This window comes from Larus michahellis, chromosome 1 (assembly GCF_964199755.1).
Source record: "Larus michahellis chromosome 1, bLarMic1.1, whole genome shotgun sequence".
Taxonomy (NCBI): domain Eukaryota; kingdom Metazoa; phylum Chordata; class Aves; order Charadriiformes; family Laridae; genus Larus; species Larus michahellis.
Genome location: NC_133896.1, coordinates 179,479,688 through 179,496,246, shown reverse-complemented (window position 1 = coordinate 179,496,246; position 16,559 = coordinate 179,479,688). Strand labels below are relative to the sequence as shown.

Sequence of the window (16,559 nt, the reverse complement as noted above, 5' to 3'; positions counted from 1 at the left end):
CAGAAAATCTGCTGGGAGCCAGGCAGCATGATAACCCATGACACTCAAATCTCAAAAGCACGCAGGTTTGTTCCTATGTGCTGGGAACTGCACTGGATCTTCATTGCCTACAGTGGGAGGTCAGGAATCTAGCTGATGTGGAGAAGCCTACACATATAGGTGAATAAGAAACTGAATCATACCTTTAGTCCTTTCAGATGCAAATTATAAACTTGTGGTATCCCATTAATTTAGAAATGATTGATAGAATTCACAAAATGTTGTGGAGGATGACTGGATATACACACATACTTAGCCCTTACCCCAGACCAGTAGGTGAAAACCACTCTACAAAACCTAGAACTCTAGTCAGGTGTGAATTCATATCAGCTGCACTTCTTTAGTGATGCTAGAGATGGCTAGAGAACTCTACGTTTTCACTTCATATTATCAGTCTCACTGCTTTGAAGGAGAAAGTTAGAGATTGGCTGACATACAGTGACACCCTCCATTTTTACTTAGCAAAGGATCCTTCAGTTGTTTCATCTAGCCCAATATATATTGAAAAGGTCAGAACTTGATGAACCTCAGCCTGATGACTGCCTTGTTAATTGGTGTTTTAGTAGTACAGAGAAATAGCTCTGCCAAAATGCCAGCTGAGCTGTGGAAGGAATTTACAAGTTTGCTTCACAACGTCAATTATCCAAGCTGGGATTTAAAGGGTTTCTACATGATTATTATATGCAAATTCACATACACTTTTAAAATGATGTACAGACAGAAGTTACGTGTGCATTCTGAGGGGATTTAGAGGCTTAGCATTTCCTACAGGTACCCTACAATATCTCTGCATAAATAAGAACAGAACCCAGGTGGATCAGTTCACTTTCCCTCCAGTGACTTACAGGGTATTTAAGTACTTCACTTTATAAGGACTGGATTGTTTCTGCCCCTGGACAAGAAATCTAATTTACATGCCTATATTAGTTTCACCAGATCTGAGCCACAGTGTATTTAATACTCAAAGACTATGCATTATCCTGCTGATGTTATTTGTAAGCCTCTGAAAGTGATATTATTAAAAGTGTGGCAGAGAGAAAGGCAATAATATCTATCCTTTACCCTATGCTTTTTTTTAGCTTTCATAGTTAACCAATGATCTAGTATTACAAGCAGCTGCAAGAACATCAGAACACAGGACATAAAAAAACCTGTCATAAACACGGAACACCGGTGGAGTACAAGTTATCTTTAACTTAACCATTTCTGCAAGTAAATATTTGTGCTTTTTTATCATGCACATCTTTGCAGAGAAACATTAAAACCTAAGTATAGCATCCTCATTCTTTACTAGTCATGCTATTTGAGGCACTTAGTATAATGTGTTAACTCCTAACTTGGGCTTGGAAATTCCTTCAGCACTGTCATTAGCAACTCCTCACACTCTTAAGAAACACCATAAAATTAATGTTTTGCCCAATAGAAGCTGCACAGGTTCTTGGCTCATGCTGTAGCCTCAACATCAACAGATACATTACACTGTGTACAGACAACCAGCAAAACCAAGCTTTTTATCTTAGCAAAGGTGATTATCACTAGTAATCAAAATAGGGTTAGACAGAGGGTCAAACATGCTGCTGAATTGCATTGAATGGTTCCAGGTACAGGTTGAGTCAGGGAATGGGTGAAGCATGGAAGAAACCATTCTGTTTCAGGAAAGGAGGAGAGAAAGATAAGAGGAATCCCGTGATATAAACTCTTCTATACTGTTTTCCTTCAGATGCATAACATAAATTAAAAACTTTTTTCTGTACAGATCAACACAAAATATTTGTAACACCTATTGAAAGGACATAACTAAATCTTACCTATTCTAATGTGAAATAATTTCTTACATTGGTCAAGCCAACAATTTTTCTAGTTTGACTTGAATGAAGAAATGTGAACTGTTTAAGTTTAGCAGATGGTTTCAGGCAAAACAACGGAGCAAAATTAAACTAAAGTTCTATGGCAACACTGCAGGTTCCATTATTTCATTTTCAGCTTCATGATACTTTCTTTTTAATATGTTAATACAGATTGGCTTCTCCTGAATTCTTCTATTGAATTTTGAATTACATTGTTTGATATCCTATTACTCAAGTCTGACAACACTGCTAATATAATTACTGCACCTTGAAAGTGAAATGAGGTATTGTAAAAACTCAGGCTATAAATTTAAGCCTTCATTTTAAGAGGATCTCAGTACAATCTTTCCAATCTGTTAATAGTGTTTACAATCTATGACTTCATCTTTTCATCTTTTTAAGTGAATTTAAAAGTAAGGAACCCAAATCTTTTTTTCTCAAAGGTCCAATGATTAGGTTTTAATTTTGACCTGGCTTCTCTCCAGAGAGCTCTTCAGTTAATTTTCAGTGTAATGAAAATGACAGACTGTTTTATTTGATTTACACTTAAGTATAAACTGTAGCAGGAATAATTTCACCTTTTTGTAATAAAAAGTAAATTTTCTCCTCCAGCTCTCAATAATTTTCTGTTGAAACTTAATTTTAATTTGGAAATAATTTTTAAATACTTTTTTAGCATTATAACAAACATTTATATGATGCAGTACTCAATTATAGACACGCACCAGTGCCTAAGGGTTAATTTTCAGGTTAAATTGACCAAAAAATACAGAGAATTGCCAGAAGTATATCACTATAAAATAATTCTTTTTGAAGCTCCTTACAAACAGGTTTGAAACTGTTGTGGTCACCTGCCTCTTTTCCTTCAGAAAAAAATGTGTTCTCTCTAAAAGTAGAACTTGAATCCGAAGAAAGAAGTTTTATGAGAAACTTTCTAAAAGATACACAATGGAATTAAGTTTGAGGTTAACACAACTGTTTGTTTTAGGAGTTCATAGGTAGGTGTGAATGATGTGAGATACAGGTGATACATGTCTACATTTCCGATGCTTATCTATAATAGGCATTAAATCTATGATTTAATTCAGTTGCTAAACATAGTGATACCTCAAGATAATTTAAGGTATCCAGGATATTCTCATGGGGATGGCATATAACAAAGTGGACACAATTCAGTTGCATAAATGGGTCATTAGTGCTGGTGGCTGTGTCTCAGGGTATCTTTATGTGTTAGGGCAACAGAGACACAGAGGAAAGCCCAAAGCAGGTATTGTGGAGTACGGACATAGATACTCAACTATACAGCCTTTAACACTATGAATAAAGAGGTACAACACTCAGCTTGGTCATGTTGGGATCACGGGTTTACATGCAATTAGCAGTGCAGAAGTAAGCAAAGTATGTGATACCTGGATGAAGTAAAATCCCTATTGATTGGAGGAATGGAGCTAAATTTATAAGCCATACATTTAGAATTTGTAGCAGGATTAGAAGCTTCCGAACATAAAAGTAGTTTGAAATCTTGCCTCTACATTATTTCAGCTGGTATTTTATATACCATAGAATCATAGAACAGCACAGGTTGGAAGTGACTTTGAAAGATCTGGTCCAACCTTTCATGGGAAAGGGAGTCTAGATAAGAATGAGACCGTTACATACCATACACACACACATTACCTGATATTTTACATACGGCTATTGTAAAGGAAAGTAATCTTTTTAATCTTGCATCTATTTTTCACCATCTTCAACAATTCACAGGAAAAAAAAGTTGTATTCCTTTTGTCTGACTTATGTCAACAGCTTCATTTAACTCTGTAGTGGTAGAACTTGCACATGTTAATTATAAAGAAAACTATTACTAAGAACTAGGGCAGAGACCAGTAACCAACAAAGCCTGCATGATCTCTTTCTGCACAACAAGAGCTAGAGGTGAGGCTGGTGTGTGAACGGTTTAAGTTACTTTTTGTAACTGCTTGGCAGATTTAAAGAAAACACTTTAAAGACTGCAGTAATGTACAGTATTGGGTGCTAGCTTCTGAACTGGCATACATGTTGAAAAATAAACAGATCACGTTTCTGAGAAAGAAACAGAATCACAGAATTGTAGGGGTTGAATGGACCTTTGGAGATCATCTAGTCCAACTCCCCTGTCAAAGCAGGTTCACTTAGAGCAGGCTGGACAGGAACGCACCCAGGTGGGTTTTGAATATCACCAGAGAAGGAGACTCCACAGCCTCTCTGGGCAGTCTGTTCCAGTGCTCTGTCACCTTCAAAGTAAAGAAGTCTCTCCTCATGGAAATGGCTTTGCCACTCAGCCAGTCCCCAAACCACTTCACTGTCTGCTTATCTAACCCACACTTCCTAAGTTTACCTATGAAGATGTTATGGGAGACGGTGTCAAAAGCCCTGATGAATTCAAGGTAGACAATGACCACTGCTCTCCCCTCATCCACTCAGCCAGTCATTCCATCTTAGAAGGCTATCATCAGAGCTGTCAGATTGGTGAAGCACGATTTCCCCTTGGTGAATCTATGCTGACCACTCCTGATGACCTTTTTTTCTTCTACATGCTTAGAGATGACATCCAGAACCAGCCGTTCTATCAACTTTCCAGGGACAGAGGTGGGGCTGACCAGTCTGTAGTTTCCTGGGTCCTCCTTCTTGCCCTTTTTGAACTCTGGCATGACATTAGCTTTCCTCCAGTCCTCAGACACTTCTCTTGTTCTCCATGACCTTTCAAAGATAATGGAGAGTGGCTTCGCAATAACATCTGCCAGCTCCCTTGGCACTTGCGGATGCATCCCATCAGGGCCCTACATCCCATCAGGACTTTTAACTTTGTCATATTTTACTCTTTCCTTTGTATCACATTTTATTTTGGGAAGTAAAACAAAAAAAAAAAAAACAACACCCAACCCTCTGAGATCTCAGTGTGACACAATGTGCTTGTAAATCTTAGCATCATGATTTATGATAGTTCTTGTTTTAATCATCTCCTTCCTAGCATTCTTTTCTTGATCCATTTCAGAGTAGGTATATTCTTTGTACATCATAGACATTACAATACCAGTATCTGGTCATGTAGTGGGCTGCCACTCTTAGTCTACCTCATCTTTCTTCCCATATTCTTCAAAATATTAGCTTAAACAGCATAACTACTTAAGCATGTCAGAGAATCATATGCTACGCTTATACTGTTAAAGAAAACGTGGCAAGAAACCACTGAGTAGCACCAGTTGGATTAGTGCTACAATCCCCTACAGCATATTTTTCTGTCAGAGAGCTAACTGGAGTGGTTCAAACCAGAGCTGGGGACTGAGTTAACAACTGAGCAATAAGGGTGTCCAAGATCTCGTGTTTGAGATCTCTCCCTGTTTTTCTTTTTAGTTTGCAGTGTCATACACCCAATATGAAGGAACCTCAGGATGTCATATGAGGATTCCAGTATTGGTATTTACTTGATTTTTTTAAGGAGATTCGAACTTGGATTTAGGCCAGAGTCACTCTGGAAGGTTAATATCCAGAATAGCAACTGGAATTCAAAACCAAAAGTATTTGCCATTGTCATATAATTTTTGTCTCTTTTTTCTTTCATGTTTTGAAGGAAATAAATTTTGCAGACTCAGACAGAGAACAAATAGCTTAACGATATCTTTTGCTGTATCAGTGACTCCCTTGTTTAGTCATTGGACCCTCAGCTCAGGATTTGAGGATTCCTTAAGGAACAGTAAATATGCTCAAATGAACATGAAGAGATTTAGATATGTGAGAACACTGTCTCTGGCTTCCTATGTTGAAACTCCTGTAGTTGTTGATATCATCTAATATTATTACTAGTACAATTATGGAATTATCTAAAACTTACCATCAAAAAAAAAAAAAAAGACTGAAGTAGAAGCTGATTGTGACCTTACTCATCACTGCCCGATTCTCAGTGTTGCGACCTTCCCCATAAACAGTCCTTTTTGGTGCCCAGCGTTGGGTGGCAAAAAGGACTGTGATGGGTTGACCCTGGCCAGCAGCCGAACACCCAACCTGCCTCTCACTCACTCCCCTCTCCTGTGGGATGGGGATAAAATAAAAAGAAGGTGAGAAGATTCATGGATCGAGATAAAGGCAGTTTAATAGGGGGAAAAAAAGCTGCATGCACAAGCAAAGCAAAAAGAGGAATGAATTCACTAATTCCATTGGCAGACAGATGTCCAGCCATGTCCTGGTAAACAGGGCCTCAGTACATATAACAGTTGCTTGGGAAGACAAACTATAACCAAAACCACAATTGTCCTCCCACTTCCTCCTCTTTTTCCTGATCTTTTTATTGCTTAGCACAATGTCATACAGTATGGAATATACCTTTAGTCAGCTGGGGTCCGCTGTGTCTCCTCCCAACCTCTTGCCCACTGCCGACCTACTGGCTTTTGGATAGGGAAGAGGGGAAGCCTTGATGCTGTGTAAGCACTGCTGAGCAGTAGCCAAATCATCAATGTGTCACCAACACTGTTTTAGTCACAAGTCCAAAGCACAGCATCATACAGGCTGTCATGAAGAAAGTTAACTCCACCCCAGCCAGACCCAGTACGCTAGCTGAAAAAAGCATTATTATCTGGAGGTACTAAACAGAAGACAATTACTATTTACTTCTCTGGAAAAAAGGTGGAACTGAAGCCTGAATCACATAATCATAGAAGCATTCATAGGAAGCCAGCTTCAAAGGACCTCCAGCGGTCAACTAGTTCAGTCTCTCACTCAAATCAGGGCTAATGCCAACACTGGATTTGGTGATCACCTGGTCTACCTAATTCAGGAAAACCTTCAATGAAGAAGATTACTTAGCCTCTGAAAAACTTGCTCAAGTTGTTCACTGCTTTCCAAGTGTTTCCCCTCACCATCCCTGCCAATGTCCAACCTGAACTGCCCGTGCTACACCTTGCGGTGCTTGCCCCTTCTTACATTTTGTGGTGCTCCCAAGAAGAATTTGGTTCCATGGTCTTCCCTTTAAGAAATCTTAGGTTGCTATTAGGTCATCACTTAGCATCCTCTTCACCAGACTAAATAAGTCCACTTTCTCAGTCTCTTCTCTCCTAGCTGATATACCATCTTGGTAGCCCATCACTGGACCTTCTCCAATTTCTACCTATGCCTTTTGAATTGTGGAGCGCAAAATTGGAAGATTGCTTCCAATTAGCCTTAGCAGCACCAGGTATTATGGGAATAATAACTTCACGTGGCCTGCTGACAGAATTTTTCCTTATGTAGACCAATATGCAGTTTTCCTCATTCATGCTCTTGGCTCTGTCATGAACCCCAGTTTTTTTTCTGAGAATATTTACTATTGTGCTTGTCCCTAAGGACATGTTATGATATCTGCGGTTACTCCTTTTCAGTTTCACAACTCTGCGCTTCTTGGGTATCTGTTTACCCAATCCTCAAGCTTATTGAGGTCACTCTGGATGAAGGGCTGCCATTGATTTTTTCTAATTCTGAACAGTTTTGCTTTTTAGCACCCAGAGTATTCAGCAGTTGCAGATTATAAACTGATGAGAGTTTTCACAGTAACAGTGACATTATTAGTAGTAGTATTAGCATTACAAATAAAATAATAATTTTAAAAATACCTGCGGTGGAAGCAGTGGTAATCTGATATAAGCAAGTAGCATACTTAAGTCACTGCATCGCCTCTGCATATCATACTTCACCCACATCATTAAGGCATGGAAAATAGTCTCTTCATCAGGAACATTCACATCATCACTGGCAAGAAGTTTATGGAGTTCTTCAGCCGGTAGAAGTAAAAATTCTTGATTTCTTATAACTTCCATTATATTCTCCTGAGAAGAAGAAAGCATTTCAGATTCAGTAATACTGGAAGAAAATAAAAGCAGCTGTTAAAGCTAATAAACCCATAGGATTAGTCAATATCTGCCATACCCAGCCCTCTTACAGCTCATGAGAAAAACAAACCAAAGATAACTAAAACTAAACAGTTATAGCTGCAATTCACACACGAATATATTCAGAAAACAATATGAAGATTATTGTAATTAAAAATTGACAGAATTAGTAAAGGCTAGGGCAGGTCTGCGTAATGTTTGAAATTTTTATAAACTCAGTTGTAATTGAGCACATTCCAAACATTGTAAATATTCATATGCACATACTACATTTTCCTGTATTTTTTCACTATTCGATCCTTTCTTAAATAACTTGTCAGTCATATACAGTTAATTATCAATATACAGATAATGGCTGTCCATACGTATGAAAAGGCTGAAAGGAAGATCAACACCATGAACTTAGCGTTATTTCTTGAACTTGTTTAGAACAGATTGTTAATATCTAGCTAATATGCAAAATGTACACAGCAATTAAAATCTCACAGTATTGAAATTTATAATATATATAGGAATCATTATAAAAACTAAACAAAATCTATATGAGCTATATAAAAACATATAAACTATATAAACTGAAGAAAAATGTTTCATTTAGTTGACTAACTGCTAAGAACTGACTTAACCGCTCTCCGAACTACCTATCCTACATTAACAAGACACAACAGAAGCACTGTTTTGCAGGATATCTTTCTCCAAATATTTCTTTTAGGGTGCTTGATCTCTCTAGAGAAATTGCAAATGTGTTCTTATATTCTTGATTCATAGACAACTGTAAGAAGAAAATGAAGTAGGTATAGACGGGAGGCAGAAGACCCTCCTCCTGGAAAAAATCTGATTTTTGACACTAAAAAACATAAAAACTGTTGGAGGGAGAAGTTAAAATATCTGATACATAAAAGATAATAATGATATTTTGGATAGACTTCGTGAGAGTAAGATGAGAAGCACAGAAAGAATGACAAAACATTAGTCAAGGACTTAAGTGTAAGAACATAAAAATTGAAGGAAGTGGATAATTCCACTGCTACACCCACTCAGTTCAATTCTTAGTGTATCAAAATTCAAATTAATGCTGTCTGTAATTGTTTGTTTGAGTCTGGGTAAGGGGAAAGACTAAATGCTCATCAAGATCTGAAAGAGAACACAGTATTACTGAGACAATATAACTGATACAGGAAAAAATGGTGGAAGACTTAAAACATCAGAGTTATGCTCATGTATAATGAGTAATAACTCACATGTTTTCCTCCCCCAGCTCCATGCAGCACAAGGATATTATTATTTTAATTCCCCAACATTGTATTTTTTCAAAGTTACTGATTAAAAGAATCTGTTAAAAACTAACTGCATAGAATTTTATGTAAGGTAGGAGAGATGAACAAGGCAGACATACGAGGGACAAAATCATGACAGACAGAAGTTCATTGAAATGTGTAATGTAATTACCCATCAAATACATACGTGCAAATAGAATAAATTAGCTAAAGCTGAAAGTGATGCTTATTATTATGAATCATAGAATCATACAACGGATAAAGTTGGAAGATCATTTAATTCCAACCCCCCTGCCATGGGCAGGGACACCTCCCACTAGACCAGGCTGCTCAAAGCCCCATCCAACCTGTCCTTGAACACTTCCAGGGATGGGGCATCCACAGCTTCTCTGGGCAACATGTTCCAGCACCTCACCACCTTGTCAGTAAAGAATTTCTTCCAAATATCCAATCTAAATCTACCCTCTTTCAGTTTAAAATCATTACCTCTCGTCCTATCACTAGAGTCCCTCCCCATCTTTCCTGTAGGCCCCCTTTAAATACTGCAAGGCTGCTATAACGTCTCACCGGAGTCTTCTCTTCTCCAGGTTGAACAACCCTAACTCTCTCAGCCTGTCCTCACAGGAGAGGTGCTCCAGCCCTCTGATCATCTTCATGGCCCTCCTGTGGACTCTCTCCAACAGGTCCATGTCCTTCTTATGCTGAGGGCCGCAGAGCTGGATGCAGTCCATAAAATATTCACATTATGAATGTTAATACTTTTACATGTAACTTTTAAACTCTACATATACACCCTGTCCTAGTTCGAGGTAGAACAGAACCTACTTTCTGTTCAGTAATTTTACTTCTTAGCTAAGCTTCTTCTAACTCTGTTATCACTCTGAAAACGGTTCATTCTCAGAATAATAAGACCTATGTTTATAGCTAATGCCAAGGAACGGTATGCAAAGAGGATCTTGTTTATACTTATTGCTATAACAACCAAGGTCACCTCACTTCATTATTTGCCCCATTGGAGGGTCAGAGAAAAAAAAGCATAGAGGGGTCCCACCTACAGGAGGAGCGGACAGGATAGGTGACTCAAAACTGACCAACAGGGTAATCCACCCCATCTGCCTCATGCTCAGTATAAAAGCTGAGAGATCAAAGGAGTCAACCCTCTTTCTTCAATGGCTGAATGGCCAAGGAGGACCCTGTCTGTTCATCTGCCTTTGATCCCAATACTGTGCATTCCTGACTCCAGATCCGGAATCCAGTTCTCATCCACCACTGAGTCCAATCTGGGACTTCCCCAGTGCCTGACAGTGACATCATCCTGGGAACTTGGTACGGTTTTGTATATATTGTATTTATTTCATTATTTTCTTTTTATTTTATTATTAATATTTCATTAAAGTTGTTTAGTTCCTTCTAAACTCATAGATTTCTTTATCCCTCTTCCTCCTCTCCTTGGAGTGAGAGTATCTGACATCTTGTCATTGGCTAATCTGGCCTAAACCACAACAGATCCAAAATGGGATGCTGACACAACAGACAATCCAAGGTACATATATGGCCTTGGTCTGTATTAACCATACTGTTAAGTTATCTTTACGTAACCGATAAGTAGATCAAAACATGACTCAGTTCTTTGTTTAAATAGCTTTATTAGCTGCCAATAGGTACATTAAGAAAATAGATTTTTATGGCCTAAGGTTTTATTCCATTGACTCCTGATAAAGTTTAAAAGCTATACAACAGCTTAGAAATGTAAGGGAAACAGTTTGCAGGCACTTAACTACAAGTCGGCTTAATTCATTTTAATTAAAAAGCCATAAATCTCAGAAAATTTCATTGCGCTTCTCAATAAAATGATTTATAAGCCAAAGTTTAATTAAAGTTGGTTAAAATGACATTAAATCCCATTATGAAAAAAAATAAAATAATTCTGCTTCTTAATAGGAACTAGCATCAAACTTTGCAATAGAAAATTAATCCAAAGACCTAATGTTATTGAGAACATTGCAATGGTGGAATGCGTTTTATGAACTCACAGAACTTAATTAATTTTGAATAACATGCAGAGCAGGGGGTCTAAATTCAGAATAATAATTTTAGGTTTGATTAAGATTTTTTAAAATTTTTAATTGTCTTTTCATTTGGATATAAACTTAAGGAGAACTTATCCTCTGTCCTGATTTAGCCTCTGTCCTGATTTACTACTGAGTGAATGTAGGTTTTCAGACAAAATATACGAGCTCAAACCTGTTATTATAAACATATGGACTTACATTAGTTTCATTTTACTCAGGGATGAGTATTGTAGAAAATGCTATTTAATGAAAACTCTTTATATAACTGTAACTCCTGTATATATACACCCATTTAAATGGCATATTTATATATATTTTATATACATAAAACAGCAATAAAATCCACGTTCTTGATCTTCAGAGATAAAAACTTTCTCCTTCAATTATTTAGCATTTCCAAATTTGACTATTGAGAGTTTAGAAATTCCTAGATCACATTTTAATTTCTTGAGATTCATTTCATTTGGAGCAGCAAAGCGTATTTCAAAGGCTTGCTGTTTTATCACAGAATCATAGAATGGTTTGGATTGGAATGGACCTTAAAGACCATCTCGTTCCAACTCCACTGCCATGTGCAGGGACACCTCCCACTAGACCAGGTTACTCAAAGCCCCATACAATCTGTCCTTGAACACTTCCAGGGATGGGGTGTCTACAACTTCTCCAGGCAACCTGTTCCAGTGTCTCTCCATCCTCACAGTAAAGAATTTCTTCCTAATATCTAATCTAAATCTATCCTCTTTCAGTTGAAAATCGTTACCTTTTGTCCTATCACTACACTCCCTGATAAATAGTCCCACTCATCTCTCCTGTAGGCCTACTTGAGGTACTGGAAGGCTGCTATAAGGTCTCCAGACTGAACAACCTCAACTCTTTCAGCCTCAGAAGAGGTGCTCCAGCCCTCTGATCATCTTCATGGTCCTCCTCTGGACTCAATCCAGCAGGTCCATGTCCTTCTTATGCTGGGGGCTTCAGAGCTGGACATCGTACTTCAGGTGGGGTCTCACGAGAGTGGATTAGATGGGAACAATCATGTCCTTTGACCTGCTGGCCACGCTTCTTTTGATGCAGTCCAGGATATGGTTAGCTTTCTGGACAGCAAGCACACATTGCTGCATCATGTTGAGTTTCTAATCCACCAACACCCCCAAGTCCTTCTCCTCACGGCTGCTCTCATTCCATTCTCCACCCAGCCTGTATTTGAGCTTGGGATTGCCCCAACCCAGGTGCAGGACGCTGCACTTGGCATTGTTGAACTTACATGTGATTTCCACGGGCCCACCTCTCAAGCCTGTCCAGGTTCCTCTGGATGCCATCCCTCCCCTCCAGTGTGTTGACCACACCACACAGCTTGTGTCATCAGCAAACTTGCTGAGGGTGCACTCAATCCCGCTATGTCCATGTTGCCCACAAAGATGTTAATTGGCACTGGTCCCAGTACTGACCCTTGAGGAATGTCACTGATTGCCACTTGGACATCGAGCCATTGACCACAACTCTTTGAGGGCAACCATCCAGCCAATTCCTTATCCATCCATCAAATCCATGTCTCTCCAATTTACAGACAAGGATGTTGTGTGGGTCAGTGTCAAATGCTTTGCACAAGTCTAGGTATATGATGCCAGTTGCTCTTCCCTTATTCACCAATGCTGTAACCCTATCAAAGAAGGCCACCAAATTTGTCAGGCACGATTTGCTTTTAGTGGAGCCGTGTTGGCCATTACCAATAACCTCTCTATTTTCTATGTGCCTTAGCATATTTTCTAGGTGGATCTGCTACGTGATATCTTCAGGAACAGAGGTGAGACTGACCGGCCTGTAGTTCCCCAGGTCTTCCTTTTTTTCCTTTTTAATAATGGGGGTTATGCTTACCCTTTTCCAGTCAGTGGAAACTTTACCGAACTGCTATGACTTCTCAAATATGATGGATAGCGGCTTGGCAGCTTCATCTGCCAGTTCCTTCAGGACCCGCAAATGTATCTTATCAGGTACCATGGACTTGTGCACCTTCAGGTTCCTCAGATGGTCTCGAACCTGGTCTTCTCCTACAGTGGGTCGTACCTCATTCTCCCAGTCCCTGCCTTTGCCTTCTGCAACTTGGACAGTGTGGCTAGTGCACTTGCTGCTGAAGACTGAGGCAAAAATGTCATTGAGTACCTCAGCCTTGTCCATATCCCAGATAACCAGGTCTCCCATTTCCTTCCTGAGAGTGACCACACTTTCTCTAGTCTCCTTTTTATCACTGCCATACCTACCGAAGCTTTCCTTGTTCCCCTTCATGTCCCTGGCCAGATTTAACTCTATCTGGCCTTCAGCTCTCCTAACCTGATCCCTTGCTGCTCAAACAATTTCTCTGTACTCCTCCCCTTACTTGCTTCCACCCTCTGTAGGCTTTCTTTTTTATCATACAAGAAATAATTTATTATACGCTTATTGTGGAATAAATCTGCCTTTCTTTTAAAATATAATTGTTCTTCATTTTTTCACTTTAGGGAACAGGATACAAAAGATGTCTGCTATCTACTGGTTAAAATTTTCTACATAAATGAAATAAATTTTAAATTCTCCTGAAATTAAGGTTCAAGATAGGAACTGAGTTAGTCAGTTTTGGTCTAGCGAAGTGCTTTCAGGAATGCTTAGGTCCTCACGGGCTGAGAAACCATGATTTCAAGAATAAGGGTACTCAGCGTTTAAGCATGTCCAGGGTTATGTGACAGAGGTCTATGAGTTTTCAGGACCTGTAACTTTTGACTCTGATACTTAAGAAGCTTTGCAGATCTGGTCTTCACTATCTCATAAGTTTCATAAGATCAGCTGGGCTGTGACTAATGCCTCTCCTGCATGGGTCATTCACTTAGCCTTTCCCTTCAGCAAGAATTGTAGTGTTTTAATTAAGTAGAGTAGTGGATTTTTGCTTTTAAATTAGAAAAGGTAACTTACAGCAGAAAGTATGAAAGTCTTTGAACCTACTCGGAGAAAGCTATGTCTCACTTGGTTGCCCTTCCACTTTCCCAAAATGATCGTGCAATAACCATTGCTGTGGGGTCATAGCATTTCCATGGCAGAGCTGTTTCACTTTTAAACCTTTTCAGCAGCACACAGGATTAGAATTAAATGACCACAAAGTACTAGCACAGTAGAGTTATGTAAACAAAACCTATCTGTATTTAAAGGTAGATAAGCAAGCACCTGAGTATCTGAGTCTAGCAGATTGTGCATCATAGGAACATAAATGCTCTAATGAAATTCAACTATTACCAAATGGAATGTAACAAAAATGAATTCTACTACATATATCCTTATAATGATGTTATCAATACAAATTAATTTGAGTTTTTTTTTTAAATTAAGACCTGTAATGATCATTATTTCACATGAAATCAAATTATCTTGCAAAAGTTAGTTTTCATTCATGTTTATGTCATTGATTTCACAAATCAGCATGCATCAGTAGTGAGGAAGAATCTGAGAATAATATCTTCAGTATTATAAAAAATATGAAATAATTTCATACATTGACAAAGAACATCATGTTCTGAGAGTGCTGTTTAGAACCTGTTACATCAGTGTTGCTGTGGCAGTAAAATGTTTAGCAGGTTTTTTTGGTTTTGGATGTAGGGGTCTTATTTAAGAACTTTTACGTTTTACTGATTTTGATGCTGTGGACTTTCCAGTATGAAAAGGAGAAACACATAAAATAATGCTGAAAAAAAGGTATCCATACACTATCCTTTCACTTAAATAGTAAATGACTAGTGTCAATGAATATTTTAAGCCCACAATGCTTTTAGTTTATAACCCATTTTTTCACGAGAATATTTACATAAATGAATAGTGCATCGGCTTTCCATATTAAATCATATAGTATGCTTTCTGAAGTGCTAAAGACCTGAAAACCAATTTTGATTTTGGTGAAGCCCCAAACTATATAAGTCTGGAATTATTGGAGTAATTAGTCTGGAGTACTGTGTCTAGCTCTGGAACCCTCAGCACAAGAAGGACATGGACGTATTGGAGTGGGTCCAGAGGAGGGCCACGAAGATGATCCGAGGGCTGGAGCACCTCTCCTGTGAAGACAGGCTGAGAGAGGTGGGGTTGTTCAGCCTGGAGAAGAGAAGGCTCCAGGGAGACCTTATAGCGGCCTTCCAGTATCTGAAGGGGGCCTACAAGAAAGCTGAGGAGGGGCTATTTGCAAGGGCATGTAGCGATAGGACAAGGGGCAATGGTGTTAAATTAGAGCAGGGTAGGTTTAGATTAGATATTAGGAAGAAGTTCTTTACAATGAGGCTGGTGAGACACTGGAACAGGTTGCCCCCAGAGGTGGTGGAGGCCCCATCCCTGGAGACATTCAAGGCCAGGCTTGATGAGGTTCTGAGCAATTTGATCTAGTTAAAAATGTCCCTGCGTAGTGCAGGGGGGTTGGACTAGATGGCCTTTAAAGGTCCCTTCCAACCCAACACATTCTATGATTCCATGATTCTATTGCTGCTGTGCTACATGGAATTCAGTCCTCTTGTTTTGTACACCCAGTTTTCTCTATCTCTATCATCTATCATACAACCCCTTTCCTAAACTGTCCTATCATATGTCTTCTTTGCTAAGGAGAATGGGCTTTTCAAATTTCTGAACTCCTGTTAGACAAAGGGACAGCCCTTATTAATATGCTTATGGTCTGGTTCTCCAGCCAAATCCCAGATTTTATTTGAGAGTGAGCTCCATCTGCCCTATGTAGTGCAAAGACCTACAAGTTTCTTCCAGTACCAGATGCCAGCCTGATGTCACCATTACAAAAGGGATATAAAGGCTGGGGTGTTCAAAGGATAGGCAGCTGGTGGAAAGAGTTTGTGTAGGTGTATGCTCCTCTGACCTTGGTCAGTGGGAAGAGATATCAGCAGATGCTGCTTTTTGGGGAGCAGGCAGCAAGTTGAGGATAGAAGAGACTGTGACTATGGATACCAGCTTACACAGCATAAAAGGAAATCCTAATAGAGACTTCTAGATGACAAAATTATACTACCACAATCTAAATATTTCCTTTTTTACTTGCAACTTTTAATTTTTAATTTTTTTTTCCAAATTTTTGGCTTTTAGGATATGACTCTGCAGAATTAGCCAGATCATAGTCTAATTCATCATCAATATCATTCAGCATTCTGTGATTTCACAATCTAAATGTAGTTTATAACCAGTTGATCATAGATGTTTCCTGATATGCCAGTTCATCACAATAAACTGGCTAAAACTTTTAAGCTAGAGGGCCTTAACCTTGAATGTTTCCTTAACTGTGTCAGAATGGTTAATGTTTGTTTCCTGTTTTGCTGCAGGATCTCAGCTCACACATGCTGCACATATTCTTCTTCACATCCAAGAAGATCCAAGAAGCCTAAACCTGTCCACAAAACAGACAAAATTTGCTAAATGGACATCTAC

The 16,559-nt window shown here is 38.8% G+C and overlaps 1 protein-coding gene across 1 annotated transcript in view; it reads right to left on the bottom strand.

Moving 5' to 3' along the window:
* Positions 1-16,559, bottom strand: part of KLHL1 (kelch like family member 1) — a 240,105-nt gene that overhangs the window by 92,304 nt on the left and 131,242 nt on the right. Inside the window, exon 5 of the mRNA XM_074564447.1 lies at positions 7,505-7,717. Within this exon, the coding sequence (XP_074420548.1) occupies positions 7,505-7,717 (213 nt within the window). The remainder of the gene's footprint in view (positions 1-7,504; positions 7,718-16,559) is intronic.